Source organism: Mastigoproctus giganteus, chromosome 7 (assembly GCF_048544385.1).
Source record: "Mastigoproctus giganteus isolate SK-2022 chromosome 7, ASM4854438v1, whole genome shotgun sequence".
Taxonomy (NCBI): domain Eukaryota; kingdom Metazoa; phylum Arthropoda; class Arachnida; order Uropygi; family Thelyphonidae; genus Mastigoproctus; species Mastigoproctus giganteus.
The window spans coordinates 216,419,768-216,442,296 of NC_143581.1; the positions used below are offsets into that span (position 1 = coordinate 216,419,768).

The 22,529-nt window shown below is 35.8% G+C and overlaps 1 protein-coding gene across 3 annotated transcripts in view; it reads left to right on the top strand.

Annotated features, from left to right (window-relative positions):
• The window catches only part of garz (Sec7 domain-containing protein garz), a 229,355-nt gene that overhangs the window by 37,159 nt on the left and 169,667 nt on the right, over positions 1-22,529 (top strand). For all 3 annotated transcript variants that reach the window (XM_090378119.1, XM_090378118.1, XM_090378120.1), the window contains exons 6-9: positions 11,117-11,545; positions 13,797-13,877; positions 16,061-16,229; positions 21,640-21,860. In XM_090378119.1, the coding sequence (XP_090234245.1) occupies positions 11,117-11,545; positions 13,797-13,877; positions 16,061-16,229; positions 21,640-21,860 (900 nt within the window). The remainder of the gene's footprint in view (positions 1-11,116; positions 11,546-13,796; positions 13,878-16,060; positions 16,230-21,639; positions 21,861-22,529) is intronic.

Below are 22,529 nucleotides of genomic sequence, written 5' to 3' on the forward strand. Positions count from 1 at the left end.
CCTTTTAATTCTACAAATTTGTTTAAGTGTGTGTGTGTGTGTGTGTGTGTGTGTGTGTGTGTGTGTGTGTGTGTGTGTGTGTGTGTGTGTGGTTGGGTAAGTACAAGGTGTGGCAGTAAAGTTCCGAGACTGTGCTGTTGCATCATATTCAATGAGTTTGAAAATTAACGGAAATGGTACATTGTAATTCAGACTTCCTCCAATAGATGGTGGTACAGAGATTGTCCAATAAGCTGACAGGTTGGAAGTAACAACCAATTTTGTTAGTAGCATTAACATTCTGTGTCACAATTTTCCAGTGGAGAAAGAAATGAATATCAAATTTTGCTTTAAACTGGAAAAATCTGCAACAGAAACATACAAGATTAAAAACTGTTTATGGTGATGAAATTTTAAGTCATACCAGTGTGCTTGAATGGTATAAGCGGTTAAAAGATGAGATGGACATGAGGATGTTGAGGATGACCAAAGAAGCAAATGTCTGTCAACCTCTCGAAACAGGTACAGAGTTGCAAAATTTTGGAGAAATTATCGGAAGAGATCATTATTTGACCCTCAGGATGATGGCTGATGAGTTGAATATGGATAAGAACCTGATTTGTCTGTGCAAAATTTGTGCCACACAGCCTCGCAGATGAGTAGAAGCAACAAAGAGTCTCATAATGTGAAGACTTCATCTAGGCTTGTCAAGACAATCCCAATGTCATTGTCTGTATTGTCGCTGTAGACGGGTGTTTCAGTACGACCCAGAGATGAAGTGTCAGAGCCTGCAGTGAATTTCAAAATTATCACCAAGGTGAAAAAAGTTTCATTTACAAAAGTTCAAGATCAAGATGATGCTGTTCATGATTTTTGACAAACAGGATGTGATTCACAAGGAATTTGTACTTGAGGGGAAGAGACTCAATGCTGCATTATATGTACAGGTGGCTTAAGACCATTGGAATGTATTTCCCAGGTGAGGCTGCAATTTTGAAAGAAAGGCAGCTGATTCTTGTTGCATAACAATGCCCTGCCCATTCTTCACTTGTTGCAAAGACATTTCTGTTGTAACATGGCATTGTACAGATCAACCAACCACCCAACTCCTGATCTTGCACCAGCAGACTTCTTCCTTTTTCCTAAGGTGCCCTCAAAGGAAAATGATTTAAGGATGTCGGGTTCATAAAGAAAAATGTAACTGCCAAATTGAACATCATCTTTTTGGATGCCTTCACTGACTCTTTTCAGAAACTTTTAGACGGGTGTAATAAGTGCATTCAATCAGATAGTGATTACTTTGTGTTCTTTTTATCGTGCCATTTCAGGAACTCTGTATATATACATAACTTAGAATTTACTGTTGGTAACAGTAAATTCTAAGTGGGAAGCATTCAAGGAATTAATCGTGGATGCTACTAAAAGTTTCATACCTAATAAGAAATATTGTTCAAGGTTTAGGCCTAAATGTTTATCAAATGAACTAATGAGACTCGTAACAGAGAAGAAAAATGCATGGGATGCATATAAATTATCAAACGACTCAGAAGCCTATGGCAGATATAAGCTAGTCTGTAATCAGGTCACAAAGGCGGTTAGGCTGGCGAAGGCAGATTACAAGAAATCCTTGGCAAAAGATGCTAAGAAAAACAGCAAGGATTTCTTTACTTATATAAACTCTAAAAGGAAGGGGATGAATCTGATTGGTCCACTTGACATCGATGGTTTGACTGTTGATGATCCTGCTCAGATAGCAAACAAACTGAATGAGTATTTTGCATTTACATGCACACATGAGGAATTATTAAGGTTTGAAAATGGCAGAAGGTTATCAAATTGTAGCAGTATACTTAAGGATTTTGTAATAACTGAGAACAAAGTGGAGGAGAAATTGTTGAAGTTAAACATAAGAAAAGCACCTGGGGTGGATGGGATCTATCTAGTTATATTAAAGGAGGCGGCAAAGCAACTAAGCAAACCCTTAGCCATAATTATGAGAGCATCCTTGGACTCAGGGGAGGTTCCCACGGACTGGAGATGTGCAAATGTATCCGCAATTCACAAAGGGGGGTCGAAGGGTGACACGAGTAATTACAGACCAGTTAGTTTAACTTCTGTTCTGGGTAAAATAATGGAGTCACTGGTTAAAGATACATTGCTGGATCATCTAGACAAGACTGCAGCAATAATTCAGACACAGTGGATTTGTTAAGGGAGTCTTGTCTGACAAATTTGGTGTATATTTATCAATGATATTGATGAAGGTATATCAGGCTTAATGTTGAAGTTTGCAGATAATACAAAGGTTGGCAGGGTTGTTAATGACAGCAACGGCAGTGTGCTACTGCAACAGGATCTAGATAATTTGGGCAGATGGGCTAAGAAGTGACAACTGAAGTTTAACCTTGACAAATGCAAAGTACTGCATATGGGTAGAAGTAACCCCAGAGAAACAGTACCAACTGTGTGGTACTACACTTAAGGTGGTAGAAAATGAAAAAGACCTGGGAGTAATTGTGCAGTCAGATATGAAGTTTTCTGAGCAATGCAGACAGTTTGCCAGGGCATTTCATGGGGTTTTGCTAGCAGGGAGAAGGAGGTGATTGTCCCTCTGTATAAGGCAATGGTCAGGCCACGCCTTGAGTACTGCGTACAGGTCTGGAGGCCTCATTTTAAGAAGGATGTAGATTTACTTGAGCGTGTACAGAGAAGGGCAACAAGATTGGTGAGGGGAATGAAGGGATCCTCTTACCAAGATAGGCTTAAGTTCTGCAAATTGCAGCAGCTGGAGACTAGGCACCTGCGCGGTGATCTGATTGAGGTGTATAAGGCCTTGAATGGGTTGAGCACACTGAATTCTGATGGGATCCTTCCACTTGTTCAGATTACGAACCTAAGGGGGCATAAATTCAAATTAAGAAAGGACAGATGTAGAATAGATGTGCGGAAATTTGCCTTTAGCCACTGGGTGGTTGCTGGAACAAACTTCCATCTGTCATTGTGGAAGTTGATAGGTTAAATAAATTTAAGGAGGAACTGGACAAGCATTTGGAGGGAATGGTGTGATTTTTTTTTTTTTTTTTTGGCTGATGCTGCATAAGCTCATACACTTGCTTTCTTGCATCACATGCCACTACTACTACTACTCTAACACCTTGTATACATATATAACTTCCTTTATTTGTCAGAAAATTTTTAAAAAAGATATACCCTTAGACATAGGTTCCTGTAGGGTTTACATAAAAAAAAAAAAAACCTTATTTACAAAAAATACATAACTGTTAGCACTGTTACATGCCATAACATCACTAATTCTTTGAAAATACGTATCATCTGTAAGCTACAAATCACAATCCAACTGCCTTAAAATATAGTATAGCTTTATTCACAAAAAAAAAAAAAAAAAAATCCCTAAATTAACTTACTGTCTTTTGTGCCAGAGTGAGGAATTCTTCACTGAAGTTATGTCCAAATTTCACTAATCTACTACACAAGCTAAAAATTTAAAAATAACAAGTAGTTTCTAAATGGGGGGTATTCAGTGAGCTAATCATAGAAGCTACTAAGCTTTTTATACTAACTAAGAGATTGTTCAAAATGTAGACCTAAATAGATGTCAGATGAACTGATGAAACTAGTGCAAAGAAGAAAAATGTATGGAATGATTATAAATTAGCTGGGAACATGGACTCCTGCACGTAGGATAAGCAAGACAGAAGTACTTTGCTTATGTTAGCTCTAGAAGGAAAGGGAAGACTGACATTGTGGCCTGCTCAATATGATTGGCATAGCTGTTGGTGATCCTGTTTAGGTTGCTGACAAACTAAATAAACATTTTCCATCTGCATTCATACATGAAGAAGTTTTAGGGACAAGAATACCAGAAGTATACCAAATTATAACTGGGAGTGAAGTGATTTTGTTATAACTGAGGAAAAGGTGGAAGAGAAATTGCTGATGCTAAAAGTAAATAAGGCACCTGGGGCAGATTTAATCTATCCAGTTATATTAAAAGAAGCAGCAAAAGAGTCAAGCAAATCCTTGGCCATAATTATGAGGGCATTCTTGAAATTAGGGGAAGTACCTGTAGAATTGTAGATGTACAAATATGTCTCATTTTTACAAAAGGGAATCAAAGAGTGATGTGACAATTCTAGACCTGTAAAGCTTAACTTATATTCCAGGGAAAATAATGGAGTCAGTGGTTAAAGAAGTATTGCAGGATCATTTTAACAGGAATGGAATTATATATGAAAATCACAGCATGCGTTTATTGGGGGTGGGCGAGAAATCCTGTCTCACCAAATCTGCTTAGCTGCTATGACACAGCAAGAAAGGACTGGATGCAAATAATTCTATACAAAAGATGGCTGTACAAATTGAAGCAATTTTACGTTATGGGCATGTTACCACTCTGGATAAAGGAATAGTAGAGTGTCAGAAGATAAAGGGTGGTTATAAATGTGCACTGTTCTTCTTGGACTAATGTTAGCATTAGCATTAGTAGAGGCATTTGATGCAAGAAAGCAAGCTTATGCAGCATCAGCCAAAAAAAAAAAAAAAAAAAACCACTTCCACTTCACCCCTCTATTCGTTTGAAATACCTGTCCAGCTGAGCCTTAAACTTATTTAGGCTATCAACTTCCACGACAAGGGATGGAAGTCTGTTCCACCTGCCAACCACCCGCTAGCTAAAGGCAAATTTCCGCACATCTATCCTACATCTGTCTTTCCTCAATTTGAATTTATGCCCTCTCAGGTGATTATTCTGAGCGAGAGGAAGAATCCCATCAGCATTGAGCATGCTCAAACCATTCAAGGCTTTGTACACCTCTATCAGATCACCTCGCTGGTGCCTAGTCTCCAGATACTGTAATTCGCAAAACTTAAGCCTTTCTTCGTAAGAGCCCCCCTTTGTTCCATTCACTAATCTTGTTGCCCTTCTCTGTACTCGTTCCAGCAGCTCTACATCCTTCTTGAAATGAGGCCTCCAGGCCTGTATACAGTACTCTAGGTGTGGCCTGACCATTGCCTTATACAAGGGAATAATCACCTCCTTATCCCTGCTAGAAAAATTCCTATATATCATTGACAATACACCATGAGCTACTCTTGCAGCCCGTCTGCACTGCTCAGAGAACTTCATATCTGCCAGCACAACCACCCTCAGGTCCCTTTCATTCTCTACCACTGTCAGTGTAGTACCACAGAGTTGATATAGGTTGCTCTGGGGTTGCTGTTTCCCATATGTAGTACTTTACATTTGTCAATGTTAAACTTCATTTGCCACCTCTCAGCCCATCTGCTCAACCTTTCCAGATCCTGTTGCAGCAGCATAGTGTCAGTAGTGTCCTTGACAACCCTGCCAACCTTCGTATCGTCTGCAAACTTGGACATTAAGCTTGATTATACCATCATCAATATCATTTATAAATACAGAGAACAATAAAGGACCCAATACTGAACCCTGAGGGACTCCACTAATAACATTAGTCCATGATGAGCAGTGACCATTGATTACCACTCACTGTCTTCTCCCCCTCAACCACCCCTTTATCCATAGCAGCAATTTGCCTCCAATGCTACACTGCTCCAATTTGTGCAGCAGTCTTCCATGTGCAACAGTATCAAAAGCTTTTCTAAGGTCGAAGTATATAATATCAAAGTTATTCCCTGCATCCAATTCTTTTGTGACTACATCATAGTATCCAATCAAATTGGTCAGGCAAGACTTCCCCTTAACAAAACCATGCTGTGTCCGAGCTATAACTGAAGTCTTGTCTAGATGATCCTGCAGTGCTTGTTTAACCAGTGCCTCCATTAATTTTCCGGGAACAGAAGTTAAACTCACAGGTCTATAATTACTTGTGTCAGCCTTTGATCCTCCCTTGTGAATTGGGATCACATTTGCACATCTCCAGTCCATGGGTACCTCCCCTGAGTCCAAGGAAGCTCTCATAATTATGGCTAAGGGTTTGCTTACTTCCTTTGCTGCCTCCTTTAATATAACTGGATAGATCCCATCCACCCCAGGTGCCTTTCTTGTGTTTATCTTCAACAATTTCTCCTCCACTTTACTCTCAGTTATTACAAGATTCTCTAGCTTACTTCTAGAATTGAATACACCTCTGGCATTCCCCTCGCTGAATAACTCCTCATGTGTGAATGTCGATGCAAAATATTCATTTAGTTTGTTAGCTACCTGAGCAGGGTCATCAACAGTTGACCCATCGATATCAAGTGGACCAATCTGATTCATCCCCTTCCTTCTAGAGTTTACATAAGTAAAGAACTCTTTGCTGTTTTTCTTCGCATCCCTTACCAAGGATCTCTCGTAATCTGCCTTCACCTGCCTAACCTCCTTTGTAACTTGGTTACAGATCAACTTGTATCTATCATAGGCTTCTGTGTCACGTGTTAATTTGTATGTATCCCATGCATTTTTCTTCTCTGCCATATGCCTCATTAGTTCATCTGACATCCATTTAGGCCTAAACCTTGAACAATATTTCTTAGTTGGTATGTAAAGCCTAGTAGCTTCCAAGATAAGTTCTTTGAATGCTTCCCATTTTGCATTTGCTGTTAGTCATCAGTTGGTCCCACTGTATAGAATTTAAATACTGTCTCAGTCCATTGTAGTCGCCTTTACAAAAGCAATAACCCTTCCCTTTACCCCTAATGGTAGTTACCTCTTTGAGTAAATCCCACTTCAGCACACTGTGATCACTGCCACCTAGTGGTTCATTTATCTGCAGATTCTTAATGCATGAAGAATCACTACTGATAATCAAATCAAGAGTATTCCTCCCTCTACTTGCCTCCCGAACATGCTGATGTAGAAAACAATCATCCAATGAATCCACAAAAGCCTTGCTAGTGTGTGAGTGACCAGCCCCCAAATTCCAGTCAATATCTGGGAAATTAAAATCTCCCATTATAAGACTCTCTGATTTACTGGCCCACTCTGTTTCCCTGTACAGTTTCTTATTATACTCATCAGAGTCATTAGGCCTATAGCACACTCCTACTCTCAATTTTGATCTCCCAAAGCTTATGTCACACTGAACTGACTCAACAGTGCACTGTTCATGTATATCAACTGGATGTACTTCTTTTGATTTTATGTTCTTCACTTGCTTGGATTTTATATATTTCTTAACTAATAGCATAACCCCTCCTCCCTTCCTATCAGTCTATCCTTTCTGTAGACACTGTACTCAACAAATTCCAGTTCTGCATTCCTTATATCTGTGTGACACCACGTCTCTGATATCCCAACAATATCTGGCTTTGATGTTTTGAGCAATGCCTCAAATTCATCAAATTTATTTACTAAACTCCTAGCATTGGTGTACACGCAAGTATACATGCACCTATTTCTATTCTTAGCTATCCTAACACAACCCATTACTTGTACCGCAATGACTCCCAGCAGTCTCTGAAATATCCTGCATGTTGTTTTTCAGGTTTCTGCTCATTCCAATAGAAGCAGTGCAAGAATCTCTTTCACCTCTGCCAGTGGCTACTGTTAATCTATTCGTCTTTGTCTCCCCCACAAGCTAGCAGTTTTCCGACCCACCTAACACTGCCTCTATAGTATCAGCAAATATTCTTGCAACCTTTCTATTTAAGTGTATCCCATCCCTGTAGAAGCAATCTCTCCTGTTAACAAGTACAGTCCAGGCTGAAAAAAATTCTACCCCTTGAGCCTTGCACAATCTTTCCAGGGCCGAATTGATCGACAAGGCTCTCATCATATACTCCCTCCTATCGTGTCTGGGCAGAATTGCAGACACTTTCAAATTCAACCCTATTTCACGGCTTTTTTTTCAACAGTGACCTGTACTTGTTAAGCAATTCTGCCGGTCTCCTACTCTTGATATCATTAGTGCCAACGTGTACAACTATATCACCGTTTGTGCCCTTAGTGGAGTCCCTCGGATTGAGTGCTGGGCCCCCTTACAGTATTTATTAACAGTATTGATGAAAGCATATTAAACTTATTATCTAATTTTGCAGATGTACAAAGGTTGGAATGTTGTTTAATGGCAGAAATCAAGGCATTCTATTGCAGCAAGACCTATATAAATTAGGCAGATGGACTGAGAAGTGGCAGTTGAGGTTTGACATTGGTAAATGCAAGGTACTGCATATGGGTAGCAATAATCCCAGAATAACATACCAATTTAGGTTTACCTAACACTCATGGTGGTGGAAAATGAAAGAGACCTTGGGGTAATTGTATAGCCGAATATGAATTTAGCAGTGCAGACAGGCTTCTAGAACAACTTATGGGGTTCTGTCACTGATATACAGAAACTTTGCCAGCCAGGACAAGGAGGCGATTATCCCATTGTATAAGGCAGTGGTAAAGCCAACTTGAGTACTGCATACAAGTCTGGGAGTCTTATTTTAAGAAAGATGTGGATATCTTGGAACAGGTGCAGAGATGAGCAACCAGATTAGTCAAGAACATAAAGGAATACTCTTACCATGAAAGACTTGTGTTCTGCAAATTGCAGTACTTGAAAACTGGGCACTTGTGAGGAACCCTGATTAAAGTGTTTAAGGCTTTAAGTGGATTGAGTAAACTTAATAAGGAATGTATTCTAAATTTTTTTCATAAAACACTCACAAGAGGACGTTTGTATTATGTAGCAATATTAAGTATTTTAATTAACAGACATAGACATAAAGCTTTGAATGTGTATATACCATTAAAAAAATACTCCACGAGGAGGATTCCAAGTTGGATGAATAATGAAGTTGCCAGATTACTTGAGCAGAAAAAGACAGCATGGAAAAGTTACAGAACAATAAAAAGTACTGAAGCATGTAATAGCTACAAATTGATCTTATTACAGATCAATTTTCTGTGGCACTATTACGTGCCACAGAAAAGGTTAGGCTGGCAAAGGCAGATTATGAAAATTTGCTGGCAAAGAGGCGGGGGTGGGATAAAGTATTCTTCACATCTATAAATAAATAAGAAGAGAAGAACAAATCAGATTGGACCCTTATGTAATGGATGTGGGATAGTATTAGATATCCCAGCTGAAGTTGCAGATGAACTCAACAGTTACTTTGCATCAATATTTACAGAAGCAAAACCCTTTACGTCAACGAGAAATTATGGGAGTGAAGTTGAAAAAAATTTAATTAATGATGTTGAAATTTCACATGTTTATTTAATAAAAAATCTTTCAAGTCTACAGGCCAGTAAGGCTCCTGGGGTTGATGGCATATACCCTATAATCTTTATGGAGGCAGCAAGTGAGTGCATTGAACCATTGAGGCTAATTATGCGAGCATCACTGTACTCGGGAGCGATTCCATTGGATTGGAAAAGTGCCAGTGTGTCTCCATTACATAAGGGGGGGTCTAAGAGTGAAGTGGGAAATTACCGACCGGTTAGTCTAATTTCAGTAGTAGGGAGAATCATGGAGACAATGATCAGAGTTGGAATTCAGGATCATTTAGATAGAAATGGAATTCCGAAGGATATTCAGCATGGTTTTGTAAAGGGAAAATCATGTTTAACTAATCTGGTTAGCTATTTTTACAGGGTCACTCAAGAGCTGGACTTTGGGAATAATTTTTACATTGTTTATTTGAATTTCAGCAAAGCATTTGACTCTGTCCCACGTGAGCAATTACTTTATAAGCTAGAACAGGTTGGAATCACAGGGAAAATCCTTAGATGGATAGCTGGGTGGCTTCAGGGCAGGAGGCAGTGGATTGTGATAAATGGTTATTCCTCAGATTGGGTTGAAGTAAGAAGTGGGGTTCCCCAAGGATCAGTATTAGGACGACTGTTGTTTTTGATTTTCATAAATTACATCGATGAAGGGATATTATTAATATCTTTATTGCAGGCAGTGGTTGGATACATGATTGCCTGATGCAATAATACCCACAACAGCGACAGTGCTAGGGGGTTAAGCGACAATGATAGAGGGCGTGATGTCTAAATTTGCAGATGATGTAAAGATTGGTAGCGTAGTTAATGATTGCCGCCAAGCAGAGCTTCTTCAGAATGATCTAGATAGACTTCAGGGGTGGTCAGAAAAATGGAATCTATGCTTTAATCCAGCAAAGTGTAAGGTGTTGCACCTGGGGAGCAGTAACCCCAAAATAACTTATACACTTGGCAGAGTTGAATTAAAGCCAGTAGTGGAGGAAAGGGACTTAGGTGTTACGATACGGTCAGACTTTAAGTTCTCTGAGAATTGTAGACAGGTTGCAAGGCCCATGGTGTCCTATCGATGATGTATCAAACAATTGCTAATAGAGATAAGGACGTCATAGTCCCATTGTTTAAGGCTATTGCTAGACCATACTTGGAATACTGTGTTCAAGTGTGGAGACTGCACCTAAAGAAAGACATTGTGCTTCTTGAAAGGGTCCAGAGCTGGGTAACTCGCCTGGTGAGATTGGCAAAAGGGTGTCCATATGAGGAAAGACTTCGAACATGTGGGTTGCAGAGCTTGGAAGCTAGACACCTTGGAGGAAACTTGATTGAGGTGTTTAAGGCTCTGAGAAACAAAATGAATGAGGACAAAATTTTCACAGTTATAAATGATTCTAGAACTAGGGACTATAATTTCAAGTTACGATGGGAGATGTTTAGACTGGATTGCAGGAAGTTTTATTTTAGCCAGCGAGTTATAAATTACTGGAATAAGTTTGCCTACATGGGTGGTAGAGGTTGCCAGTTTGAGGAAATTCAAAGGTCAGCTGGATACCTACGGGAGGAGGGAAATGCTTAGGTTGTCCACTTCCTTTTCTCTTATTTATTAATTATTATTATTTTTTTTATTTTCTTCTTCTTATTATTATTATTGTTTTATTTTATGCTTATCATTTTATTTTATTTATTTTTTGTTATTTTATTATTATTGTTATTTATTTATTATTATTATTATTTTTTTTTTTGGCTGGTTCAGCATAAGCCATAGGCTTCCTTGTACCATGTGGCCATTGCTAATACTAATATATATGTGTGTGTGTACTTGTTAAGTAAAACATTCATATGATTCTTATTCAGCACATAATTTAGTGATTATTTGCTGCACATTAACATATTCATTATGTGCTGTCTGTAAATTCTGATTTTTATTTATTTTTTACTTTACAGTTAAAAATGAGGGCAAGTGGTATTGATACAACTCGCAATGTAAGAAAACGGAAGTCACCTCGTGCCAAGCATAAAAAAGTTTTAAATTCTTCAAAAAAGGAAGATAAAGAAAGAGAAAGTAGTGCACTTCTTACTCCACCACCATCAGTAGTGACCAGCCCAGATGTTCCTGAACCAGCTTCAATCCCTGATATCTCTAATAATGAAAATTTAACTAAAGAACTTGAAGAAAATCAATCAGAAAATAATTTATCACCTGCATCAAATTCAACTCCGGTAATAGTGAACAACACCTCATCTTCTGAAGTACAAGAGGGGGATTCAGAATCAAGTAACTTTGATGTAAATCCTGAAAAAGATGTTACCCCCACAACATTAACAGAGAAATCTAGTTTAGATCCTTCTTCTGGTGATTGTACTTTTATACAGGTATAGATATTTGTAAATTCTGATATTTCAAAGAAATATATTTTAAAGGAACATATTTTAAACACTGCATTATTTATAAATTTTATTTTTCTGAGATACTTAATAGGTACAAACCCCTCTTCAAATACTATAATGTATAATAAAATTTACCTTTTGACATTGAAACACAATTTTTTTATGTTAGTAAAATTTTACTGAATTCTATCTCTACACTAGTATTGAAGATGGGGAAGATATCTGAAAAGTGCACGAGTGTACCAAGCAGGCTCCACAGAAAGACTTACAATCTTTCCGTGGATCACAGAACACAGTATTTTTAGAATCCAAAAACATAACCAAAGTTTAGTGTTCAAAGCTCTTGAAAATGTAATGTTTTCTAATGTTTTCCCTTCAGAATATATTTCTTAAGGACCAGTGTGTAATATCCTTTACAAATTATATTTGCTATTTTGATTATTTAATAGCTACTTATATGAAAAGTATGAAAAAAACAAAAGATTCCTACAGAAATCTGTATGGCTGAATGGTATAGTAATGTTACCTTTCAGCATATTACAGTAACAAATGAATTATTTATTAGATGTTATAATGAGTTGTTTTAAAACTTAGTTAACATAAAATAATAAGGGATGCTCTTGAATCACTAAAAGTGAGTACAGTAAACCCCCGCTATTTGCGGTATCTGTATTCATGGTTTCGCATATTCGCGGTCTCTGATTTAATATAAAATGAAACCTAAAAAAATGTGAATTTTAAAGTGCTGTGAACATTTTCCGCCATAAAAAAACATGGGCGTGGCTAAAATTATCTTTCCCTGTCAAAACAGCGCTCAGTGGGTGGGGAGAGAGGGGTGACAAAATCGCGAGCGTGGATGTTTCTCACTAATCCTTGTTCAGTATGTGCTGTGCTCTTGTCATGGAAGGTTTCGTTGTTTGCTTTTAATTTATATGCTTATAAATTGAATAAATTTATCAATTTGTAAATTGATATGCTTACAAAAGTGATAAATCTACCGTTTTGCAATGTAAAACAGACTTTTTAGAGTGTATTAATGGAAGAAAATGACTTTATTGTGGACAAGTTCTTTCTAACCCATACAAAAATATAGCTACGAATAACAAGGGAAATGTGAAAGGATCAAAGAAGGTGATGACATTAGCAAATAAAATTGAGTTAGTAGATAAAATTTCTAATGGTGAAAGTGTCTCCTCAGTGGCAAAACATTATAAAATCAATGAGTCAATGGTACAATCAATCAAGAAATCGGAAGAAAAAATCCGCCATAGTGTCCATGAAAATGCGCTAATTGCTTCAAAAATTTGCTATGTAACTCGTGATGTTAAATTAGAAAAAATGGAAAAAGCTTTAAATCTGTGCGGCAACTCCATAGCCAGGTGGGAAGGAGCAGCAGTGCGTAGCACACGCTTCTTGATTAGACCGGGGTTCAAGCCCGTCACCACCAAATACGGAGGATGCGGAAAGGTCAGGGAATGACCACCGCATATCCCGGAGCAATATGACCTTAGTTGCTAATGCTCCTAAAAATCAAATAACAAACTTTAAATGCATGTGCTTGCATTTCACTATGTACATAGTCATATTATGAAAGTACATGTAATACATACATACATAGACAAAATTTTAGACTAGTTTTTCTTATATATTTCGTACTTTGGAGCGGAACCCCTTTATTACTATGGGAGCCATAACTCAGTATTCGTGTTTTCGGTATTCGCGGCATTTCTTAGGAACGTAACTCCCGCGAATAGCAGGAGTTACCAAATTCCAGACCATGGGTTTTAATTTTGATTTAATTAAGAAATTGATAATTTTTTTATCAAATAAATAATAATATAATCATTAAAATTAAATTATAATAATTTTTATCAGCTAATTGATAAAAAATAAATTTCATTTTTAATTGTCACTACTGTATTTTTCCATTTTAAAGTCATGTAATATAATGTTAATAAAGCTATGTCATATACTACAATTTCTGTAATAATCAGACTAAAATAGTTTAAATGATTTTTTAATTTGGTCTGGTCATAGATGATTACAAAAAAGAACAATATGTTTCTAATGAAATTCAAATTCACCAAGAGACTTTAATGATTATTTGAATACTACAAATGTCTAGGAATTAACTTTAACAATAATTTTTTTTTGTATTGCTGTAAATATAGGAATGTTTTTCTGTGTAATGAAAGGTAACTAGCGAAATTTTTATGTTTTGATTTCGTGATCACAGCATTATTCGATGGACCCAGCAGATGATATGCGAAGAGATGTAGAAAATTCCTGTGAGGTCAGTCTCTCCTCTGAAATGCTGGTATGTACATTTTTATATATTTTTTTTTTTCTGGGTGTATGTATGTTCGTATTAGATTCTGTAACATTGCACCCACTTCTGATTAGAAAGTTTTTATTTCTTTCATAGTTAATATGAAGTAAGGACTTGCTAAATTCATCTTCATCATTTTAATATGGAGGCATAAAAAAGCCATTATTTGCATTTTATTGTAATGTGCAATGGACCCTTATTTGCAAAAGTGATTATTTATATTTTATTATAGTGTAGAGTGGGCCTTAAATATTTCACTTCCTAATCAGTCATTTCTCATATCTGCTGTCTGCTATTTAACATCATTATTCCCATATCTATTATTAATTCTCTTAACTGTTGTGATGTCACCATCTGTCATATGTGTCATGTATAACTTTCATTATAATAATTTTTATCAGCTAATTGATAAAAATACATTTCATTTTTAATTGTCACTTTTTAATTGTTTTTAATCACTACCAAGACACTCCTGGTGAGAGCTTCTCAAACCAGTTCTCTGTTGGTTTTATATCCGATTTAACTATTTTTGTAACATATTCAGTGCCTTTTTCTGAGAAAGCAAAGAATAATCCACATTTTCAAGCAAAATTGAAAATTATTACTCAATTTGAAGCTAGCAAACAAGCAGTTGATGTATGTGAACATGGAATGTTGTCTAACAGAAAGAACAATGTCTAACAAAGAACGTTGTCTGACAGAAAGAACAACTGTAACATATAAATAAAAATATAAAGATGTTTCAAAATTAGCAGTGCTTGACACAGTTAAATGTTTGAGTTATAGGAAATATTTTGCTAATAATGGAGAAGTTATTATTGATTTGGATTTTTGAGAGAGGCAATATAAATTTGATTTTGATGAAGCAGAAGACTAAGAGTATTATTTTCAGAAGTATTATTTTCAGAGTATCATACGGAAGTGTTCTACGTACTATATTGAGGTAAACTCCTCTTATTATTTTACAAAAAAATAATAATGAATATTTCAAATTAAAATCTTTAAAAAAGACAGTTTACAAATGCTAGAAACTTAACTTAATAATCATTAGATCACATGGGCGAGTTTTATAAATAACTTGGAACTAGAAACAAACATAATTCTAAGCTTTATAGTTCAGTAATGGTTAGTTTCCCATGCTAGCATTAGTACAAGTTTAAAGTAGGACAAAAATGGTAGGCTGAACCTGCTGGGTGCAATCGTCTTATAATTCTGGGAAAACTATAAATAAAAATTGAAAAATCATACTAAGTAAAATTTTGTCTATAATTAGTATAAAAAATTATTGATTGTTGTTGTCAGCCAGCAATTAATGTTGGCTCATTAATTTCATCACCTCATAGGTATAGCGCCAGAGCTGCAGGGTTAATAACACAAATACAAGAGAGGAAAATGGTCCAGGTGGCGGATCTGAACCTGAAACGAACAAAGTAGTTTTATAAAAATATATAAAATTTCTTCCCATTCTTTCATTCATCAGAAGAAATGAAATAATAGCAATTATTTAATGTATGTATTTCTGCAGAGAGTAGAATTACAATGGAATGTTTATACCCTCTGTTACTGTTATATTTTCTGCAATGCCCCGTTATATGATTAATAGGTTGGAGATAAAATTTCTGGTATTTGAATCTCCCTCACATTTAACCATTTCTTAGGCATGAAGTTTTTAATTTCTGTTTTAAAGTTGTTTATGTGTGTATATATACATTGAATCATATCTTTTATTTATTTAGTTTTTTGTTCAACCCAGATAAATTTAATGCATGAAGAATATTTTTGATTCCTTACTTATTAAGCTAATATGTTAAGGATATTTTATTATATAAATCATTGAACATATGGTATTATCATTCAAAGATTTTATTGTTGATATTGAATTTTTTTTTTTTTTTACTAATATGAAGAAAAATAATTTTAAAATCTGACTTTCCAATTTATACAACAACACTGTATAGTTTATCTTAGGAATATTTATTATATAATAATAACCACAGTTTTATTTTTTTTTTTTTTTTGTGTAGACCCACTATAGGTCCTTGGAAATTTCTTGGATTGTATAAATTAAAATTTATTTTTCATTAAAATTTTAAATAATTTTGAAGTAGGGTAGCATGCTTTCCTGAGGGGAAAAAATGCTGTACTACTGATTTTATGCTTTTCCTGTATAGAATACCCATGAAGATGGAGATGTATACATTGAAAGAGCATCTGTTATTACAGAAGCAACTGAGGAAGTAGAATCATTAACTTCTGGTAATGAAATAGCAGTTCCTAGTGAAGGAGAATATATCAATCCTAGAGGTGTTAGATTCACTACCCAGCAGTATCCCAGAGATGGTAAGTTTTGTAAGTTGCAAAAACAGCAGCTTGAATAAATTGATTTTCTTATTTCAGAGACTTATATCCTTCAAAACTGTTTTTCAGATCAAATTAATAATAATTATTTTTCTATCATCTATTTAATGTCACACATGCCTAATTAGCATCATGCCTAATTATGCTATCGAGGCAGTGTTAGGTTTTGTGCAATGTGCACAAAAAGGATAGACAGGATAGGAAGGGAGGAGGTGTTATGCTGTTAATTAAGAAAAACATAAAATCAACAGAAGTGCATCCAGTTGATATAGATGAACAGTGCACTGTTGAGTCAGTTTGGTATGACATAAGCACTGCAAAAGCAAAATTAAGAGTAGAAGTGTGTTATAGGCCTAATGACTCGAATGAGTACAGTGAACAGTTGTACAGAGAAATAGAGTTGGCTAGTAAATCAGAATGTCTTATAATGGGGGGATTTTAACTTCCCAGATATTGACTGGAACTTGTGGATTGGTCACTCGCACACTAGTGAGACTTTGTGGATTTATTGGATGATTGTTTTCTGCAGCAGCATGTTCGAGAGGCAACCAGAGAGGGTAATACTCTTGATCTGGTTATCAGCAGTGATCATTCGAAGAATGATCACTGCTGATAACCAGATCAAGAATACTACCCTCTTGTGATCAAATGATCATAAGAATTTGCAGATAAAGGAACCACTAGGTGGCAGTGATCACAATGTACTGATGTGGGATTTACTTAAAGATATAATTACCATCAGGGGTAAAGGAAAGAGTTTTTGCTTCTGTAAAGGTGACCACAGTGGTCTCAGACAGTTTTTAAATTCTGTACAGTGGGATCAACTGATGATGTTACCAACAGCAAATTCTAAGTGGGAAGCATTCATGGAATTAATCGTGGAAGCTACTAAAAGTTTCATACCTATTAAGAAATATTGTTCAGGGTTTAGGTCTACATGGTTATCAAATGAACTAATGAGACTCGTGACAGAGAAGAAAAATGCATGGGGCGACACAGAAGCCTATGGCAGATATAGAGAAAAACAGCAAGGATTTCTTTAATATAAACTCTAAAAGGAAGGGGATGAATCAGATTAGTCCACTTGTTATCGATGGTTTGACTGTTGACGATCCTGCCCAGATAGCAAATAAACTGAATGAGTATTTTGCATCTACATTCACACATGAGGAGTTATTAAGGTTTGAAAATGCCAGAAGGTTATCAAATTGTAGCAGGGTGCTTAATGATTTTGTAATAACTGAGACCAAAGTGGAGGAGAAATTGTTGAAGTTAAACATAAGAAAGGCACCTGGGGTGGATGGGATCTATCCAGTTATATTAAAGGAAGTGGCAAAGCAACTAAGCAAACCCTTAGCCATAATTATGAAAACATCCTTGGACTCAGGGGAGGTCCCATGGACTGGAGATGTGCAAATGTATCCCCAATTCACAAAGGGGAATCGATGGGTGACATGGGCAATTACAGACCAGTTAGTTTAACTTCTATTTCGGGTAAAATAATGGAGTCACTGGTTAAAGATACATTGCTGGATCATCTAGACAAGACTGCAGCAATAATTCAGACACAGTGGATTTGTTAAGGGAGTCTTGTCTGACAAATTTGAATGGATATTATGATGTGGTTATAAAGGAACTGGATGCAAAAAATAATTTTGATATCATATACTTGGATTTCAGGAAAGCTTTTGACACTGTTGTGCATGGAAGACTATTGTACAAATTGGAGCAGAATGGTATTAAGGGTAAGTTGCTACAATGGATAAAAGGATGGTTGAGTGGGAGAAGACAGAGGGTGGTAATCAATGGGTACTGCTCTTCGTGGACTAATGTTATTAGTGGAGTCCCACAGGGCTCGGTGTTGGGTCCACTGTTGTTTTGTATATTTATCAATGATATTGATGAAGGTATATCTGCTTAGTGTCGAAGTTTGCAGATGATGCAAAGGTTGGCAGGGTTGTTAATGACAGTAATGGCAGTGTGCTACTGCCATTACAGGATCTAGATAATTTGGGCAGATGGGATAAGAAGTGGCAACTGAAGTTTAACCTTGACAAATGCAAAATACTGCATGTTGGTAGAAGTAACCCCAGAGAAACGTACCAACTGTGTGGTACTACACTTAAGGTGGTAGAAAATGAAAAAGACCTGGGAGTAATTGTGCAGTCAGATATGAAGTTTTCTGAGTAGTGCAGACAGTCTGCCAGGCAGGTTATGGGGTTTTGTCAAAGATATATAGGAATTTTGCTAGCAAGGAAAAGGAGGTGATTGTCCCTCTGTATAAGGCAATGGTCAGGCCACGCCTTGAGTACTGCGTACAGGTCTGGAGGCCTCATTTTAGGAAGGATGTAGATTTGCTTGAGCGTGTACAGATTGGTGACGGAATGAAGGGATCCTCTTACCAAGATAGGCTTAAGTTCTTCAAATTGCAGCGGCTGGAGACTAGGCATCTGTGAGGTGATCTGATTGAGGTGTATAAGGCCTTGAATGGGTTGAGCATGCTGAATTCTGATGGGATTCTTCCACTTGTTCAGATTACGAACCTAAGGGGGCATAAATTCAAATCGAAAAAAGACAGATGTAGAATAGAGGTGCGGAAATTTGCCTTTAACCAGCATGGTTGATTGCTGGAACAAACTTCCATCTGTTGTTGTGGAAGTTGATAGGTAAAATAAATTTAAGGAGGAATGGGCAAACATTTAGAGGGAATTGTTTTGTAATTTGTTTTTGGCTGATGCTGCATAAGCTCATACATTTGCTTTCTTGCATCACATGCCTCTACTCCTACCTGCAGTTTATAAAAGGTTCCATAAATGCCAATGGATACTTGGCTATATTGGAAGGCAAATTGTTGCCAACCATTAGAGACCATTTCAACCTGCCAAGTAACTGCATCTTTCAAGACAACTCTGCTCCTTGGCATCGGGCGAAAAGTGTAAGTAGGTGCTTCTGTAGTTACTTAGTTACTTTCTGCATTAGAGATTCGAGAGTAATGTGTTTACATTTGTTACAGGTGAAAAAATGGTTGGAAGAACGGTCCATACAACTCTTAGCTGGCCAGGAAACAGCCCGGACCTGAATCCTATAGAGAACTGTTGGCATCGTGTGGAATCTGCAGTTTCCAGAAAGAAACCAAAGACCCTCTGTGAACTTCAGGAAGCCATAATTCGTGTTTGGAACTATTAATTATCAGTTGATTATCTTCAGAAATTGATCTTGTCAATCCCTTGACGATGTGCTGCTGTCATCAGGGCCAGAGGCAGTTCAATTAAATATTAGTTTACACCTGGTGAATGTTTCATTTTGTTTTCCATTTAAAATGATAAACTGAAGCAAATTGAGGGCTTCTGATAACATTTCAGCCATAATTGCCATGTTTACTAAAACTTGTATAAAGGTTGCGAATGCTCATTTTGGAATATTTTGAGAGCACCTGCCAAATATTACTTAGCTTTGCCTTAACTATTAATAAATATCTTTTGTTTATATTTCTATTTGTGATGCTAGTCATTAGTGTAACATACCATTGCGAAAAAGAGTTAGAAATATGAAATTTATAGGTGATGCACTTTCTTTGAACACCAGTGGAAATTTGCAGTTCATATTAAAACCTGTTGCAATAAAATAGTGGTGTTAACATAACAAAGTTGCATAAAATAGAAATGTAAATAGATGACTTCTGTACTTATTAAGCAGCAATACATATACTTAAAAAATAAACTTTTGAAATTATCAATATCAGATAGCAATTCCATTCTTCCAAATGAAACATTGTTTATAGGGAAAACAAATTTACAATATTGTAGAGAACTATTTACCTTCGCAATCTAACCTTATGTGTCCATAATGTAACATAAATAAGGATGATATTATGGGCTTGTGGTTATGTAGATTTTAGTTTGTGAACATTTTCATAAAGGAATACAGTAACTTCATTAAACTTAACATTTTCTTTATGGTTTGCTATTCACTGCTCCTTTTCCTAGTTGTAGTGTAAATCTAGTGAGTTGTAGATGATGTTCTAATGCATGATGTAGTGAAATGTCAAAAGATGCTTGGAAGGATGGATGATGCAGGTCTGGTTGGTAATTGCTGATGTGGTCTGCTTGGATACTTTTGAAGGATGTTCAGTAAGACTCTGTAATTAACAAGTTAGTTAATGTGTGCAGTGCACTATATTTTAGATGCATTAGCAAATAGTAATAATTTATGATTTATAACAAAAAAAAATTTAAATAAAATAAAAATACTGAGCAAAAAGAAAAACTTTTATGCACAAACTGAGAACATTTTATTTCTGTGCATCCGCCATATTGCCCATTTATTCCTCCAACTAGTGTATGGCAATAAACATAATATCTGGTGCTTCAGCTACAATATATGGTATTTGGATAGCCTATGTAATATGTATGAAAAAATTAATAATAATTGCAGGATTTCTATTGGTCTGATATTAATGTGATTTGGGAAAGGTCGACAAATTGTTCTGAAGAGTGAAATATAAAATTTCATAAAAATCCATCCACTTGGAGTCAAGTTGTTACATGTGGACTGACAGATATGGTGAAGGTAATAGATGCATTAGGCACATATGCTAACATACCTAATAAGATTAGTTGGAAGCACAAAAGGTTATTTTTACCAAGAAAGACTTGAATTCTGCAAATTACAGTTTCTGGAAACTAGGTCTGTGGTGACCTAATTGAAGTGTATAAGGTTTTAAAAAGATTAAGCAAACTAAAAGCTGATAGTATTGTTACTCTTTCTTAGATAACACACACACACGCATACAAGGGGCCATAAATTTAAATTGAAAAAACGATAGTTACCCAATGGATGTCTGGAAATTTGAATTTAGCCAGAGAGTAATTGGAATAAACTGCCATGTAGTGTTTGGAAGTGGGTAATTTGAATAAATTTAAAGAAGATTTGAACAGATTATTAGAAGGAATGGGAGGGGTTGTATAAGCATTACTTCATTGCACAATGTTGCTGGTACTAATATTAATACATTAATGGCATATACTTTTTGAGTAGAAATAGCTAGAGTTTAAAACCAGTTGATTATTGATGGAACTATTCCTAGAGTTCTTCATTCATGGTAAGTTGGGGATAATATTGTTTCCCTAATTTGAAATCCCAGTTTTTCTCCCTATAGAATAGATTCAGCTGACTTTTAGAACTTTCACAATTTATGGAATTACACAGGGCACATAACTAACCAATGAATCACCTTGCGTAACTAATCAGCCGACCAATAAACCAACCTGATTTTATTGTTTTCTTCAAGAATAAGGGTGAATAAATATTTTTTATATGTTTATATGTAGTATCATTTATTTCATGAAAAATGCTTCATTATATATTCTTTTTTTTTTTTTCTCCCTTTTAGGTTCTGGACCTTTAGTACCTTATGGTCTACCGTGTGTTCGAGAGTTGTTTAGATTTTTAGTGTCACTTATTAATCCTTTAGACAGAAATAATACTGAAGTTATGATCCACATTGGACTCAGTTTACTAACAGTGGCTTTGGAAGCTGGAGCTGATAATTTAGGAAATTTTACTTCCCTTTTAGCTTTAATTAAAGATGAAACTTGTCGCAATCTGTTCTGTGTAAGTGGTATTAAATATATTAAAATCTATAAATCATAAGAAAAAATTTCTGTTCTCGTGTAATTAAATTTGATTAAATTGGTAATATAATTAAATAAAATTAAATATCAATCCTACTATTTTTTTAATTCAAAGTGATGCACAGTAAATTTTTGTATGGTGAAACCCTTGAATAGCTTGTGATTCCAAATGAAAGATAAATGCAATCTGAGAATCATATGGTGCAGACTAGATTATCAACTATAACAATAAAAGAATGTGAATCTATTGACAGTATAGCTCAAAGGATATGATGTAAAAAAGAAACTTGAAATTTTGCATGCATACCAACTACAGTAAACATTCTTGATAAATGACATATTTTTTTATGCTTGTAAATGAGATGGAAGCTTTAAACTAAAACTTTATTAATTAATTTCAGTCTCATAAATTAAAGAGGACACTACAATGTAAATGAAAAACAGCTTTAAATTTTTTATTAACATTAGATATTTAGGTCAGCTGTGCTTATTAAAAATCAGTACTGACATTAAATTGCCTTCTCTGTAAGAAGCCAACTTAATGTGAGTCCTTAAAACAATGAATTTACTCTGAAAATTAATAATACTAAATAATGTTAATATTATAAGCAAAAGAAGGTGCCCTAAATCAAATGAAAGTTTGAAAATT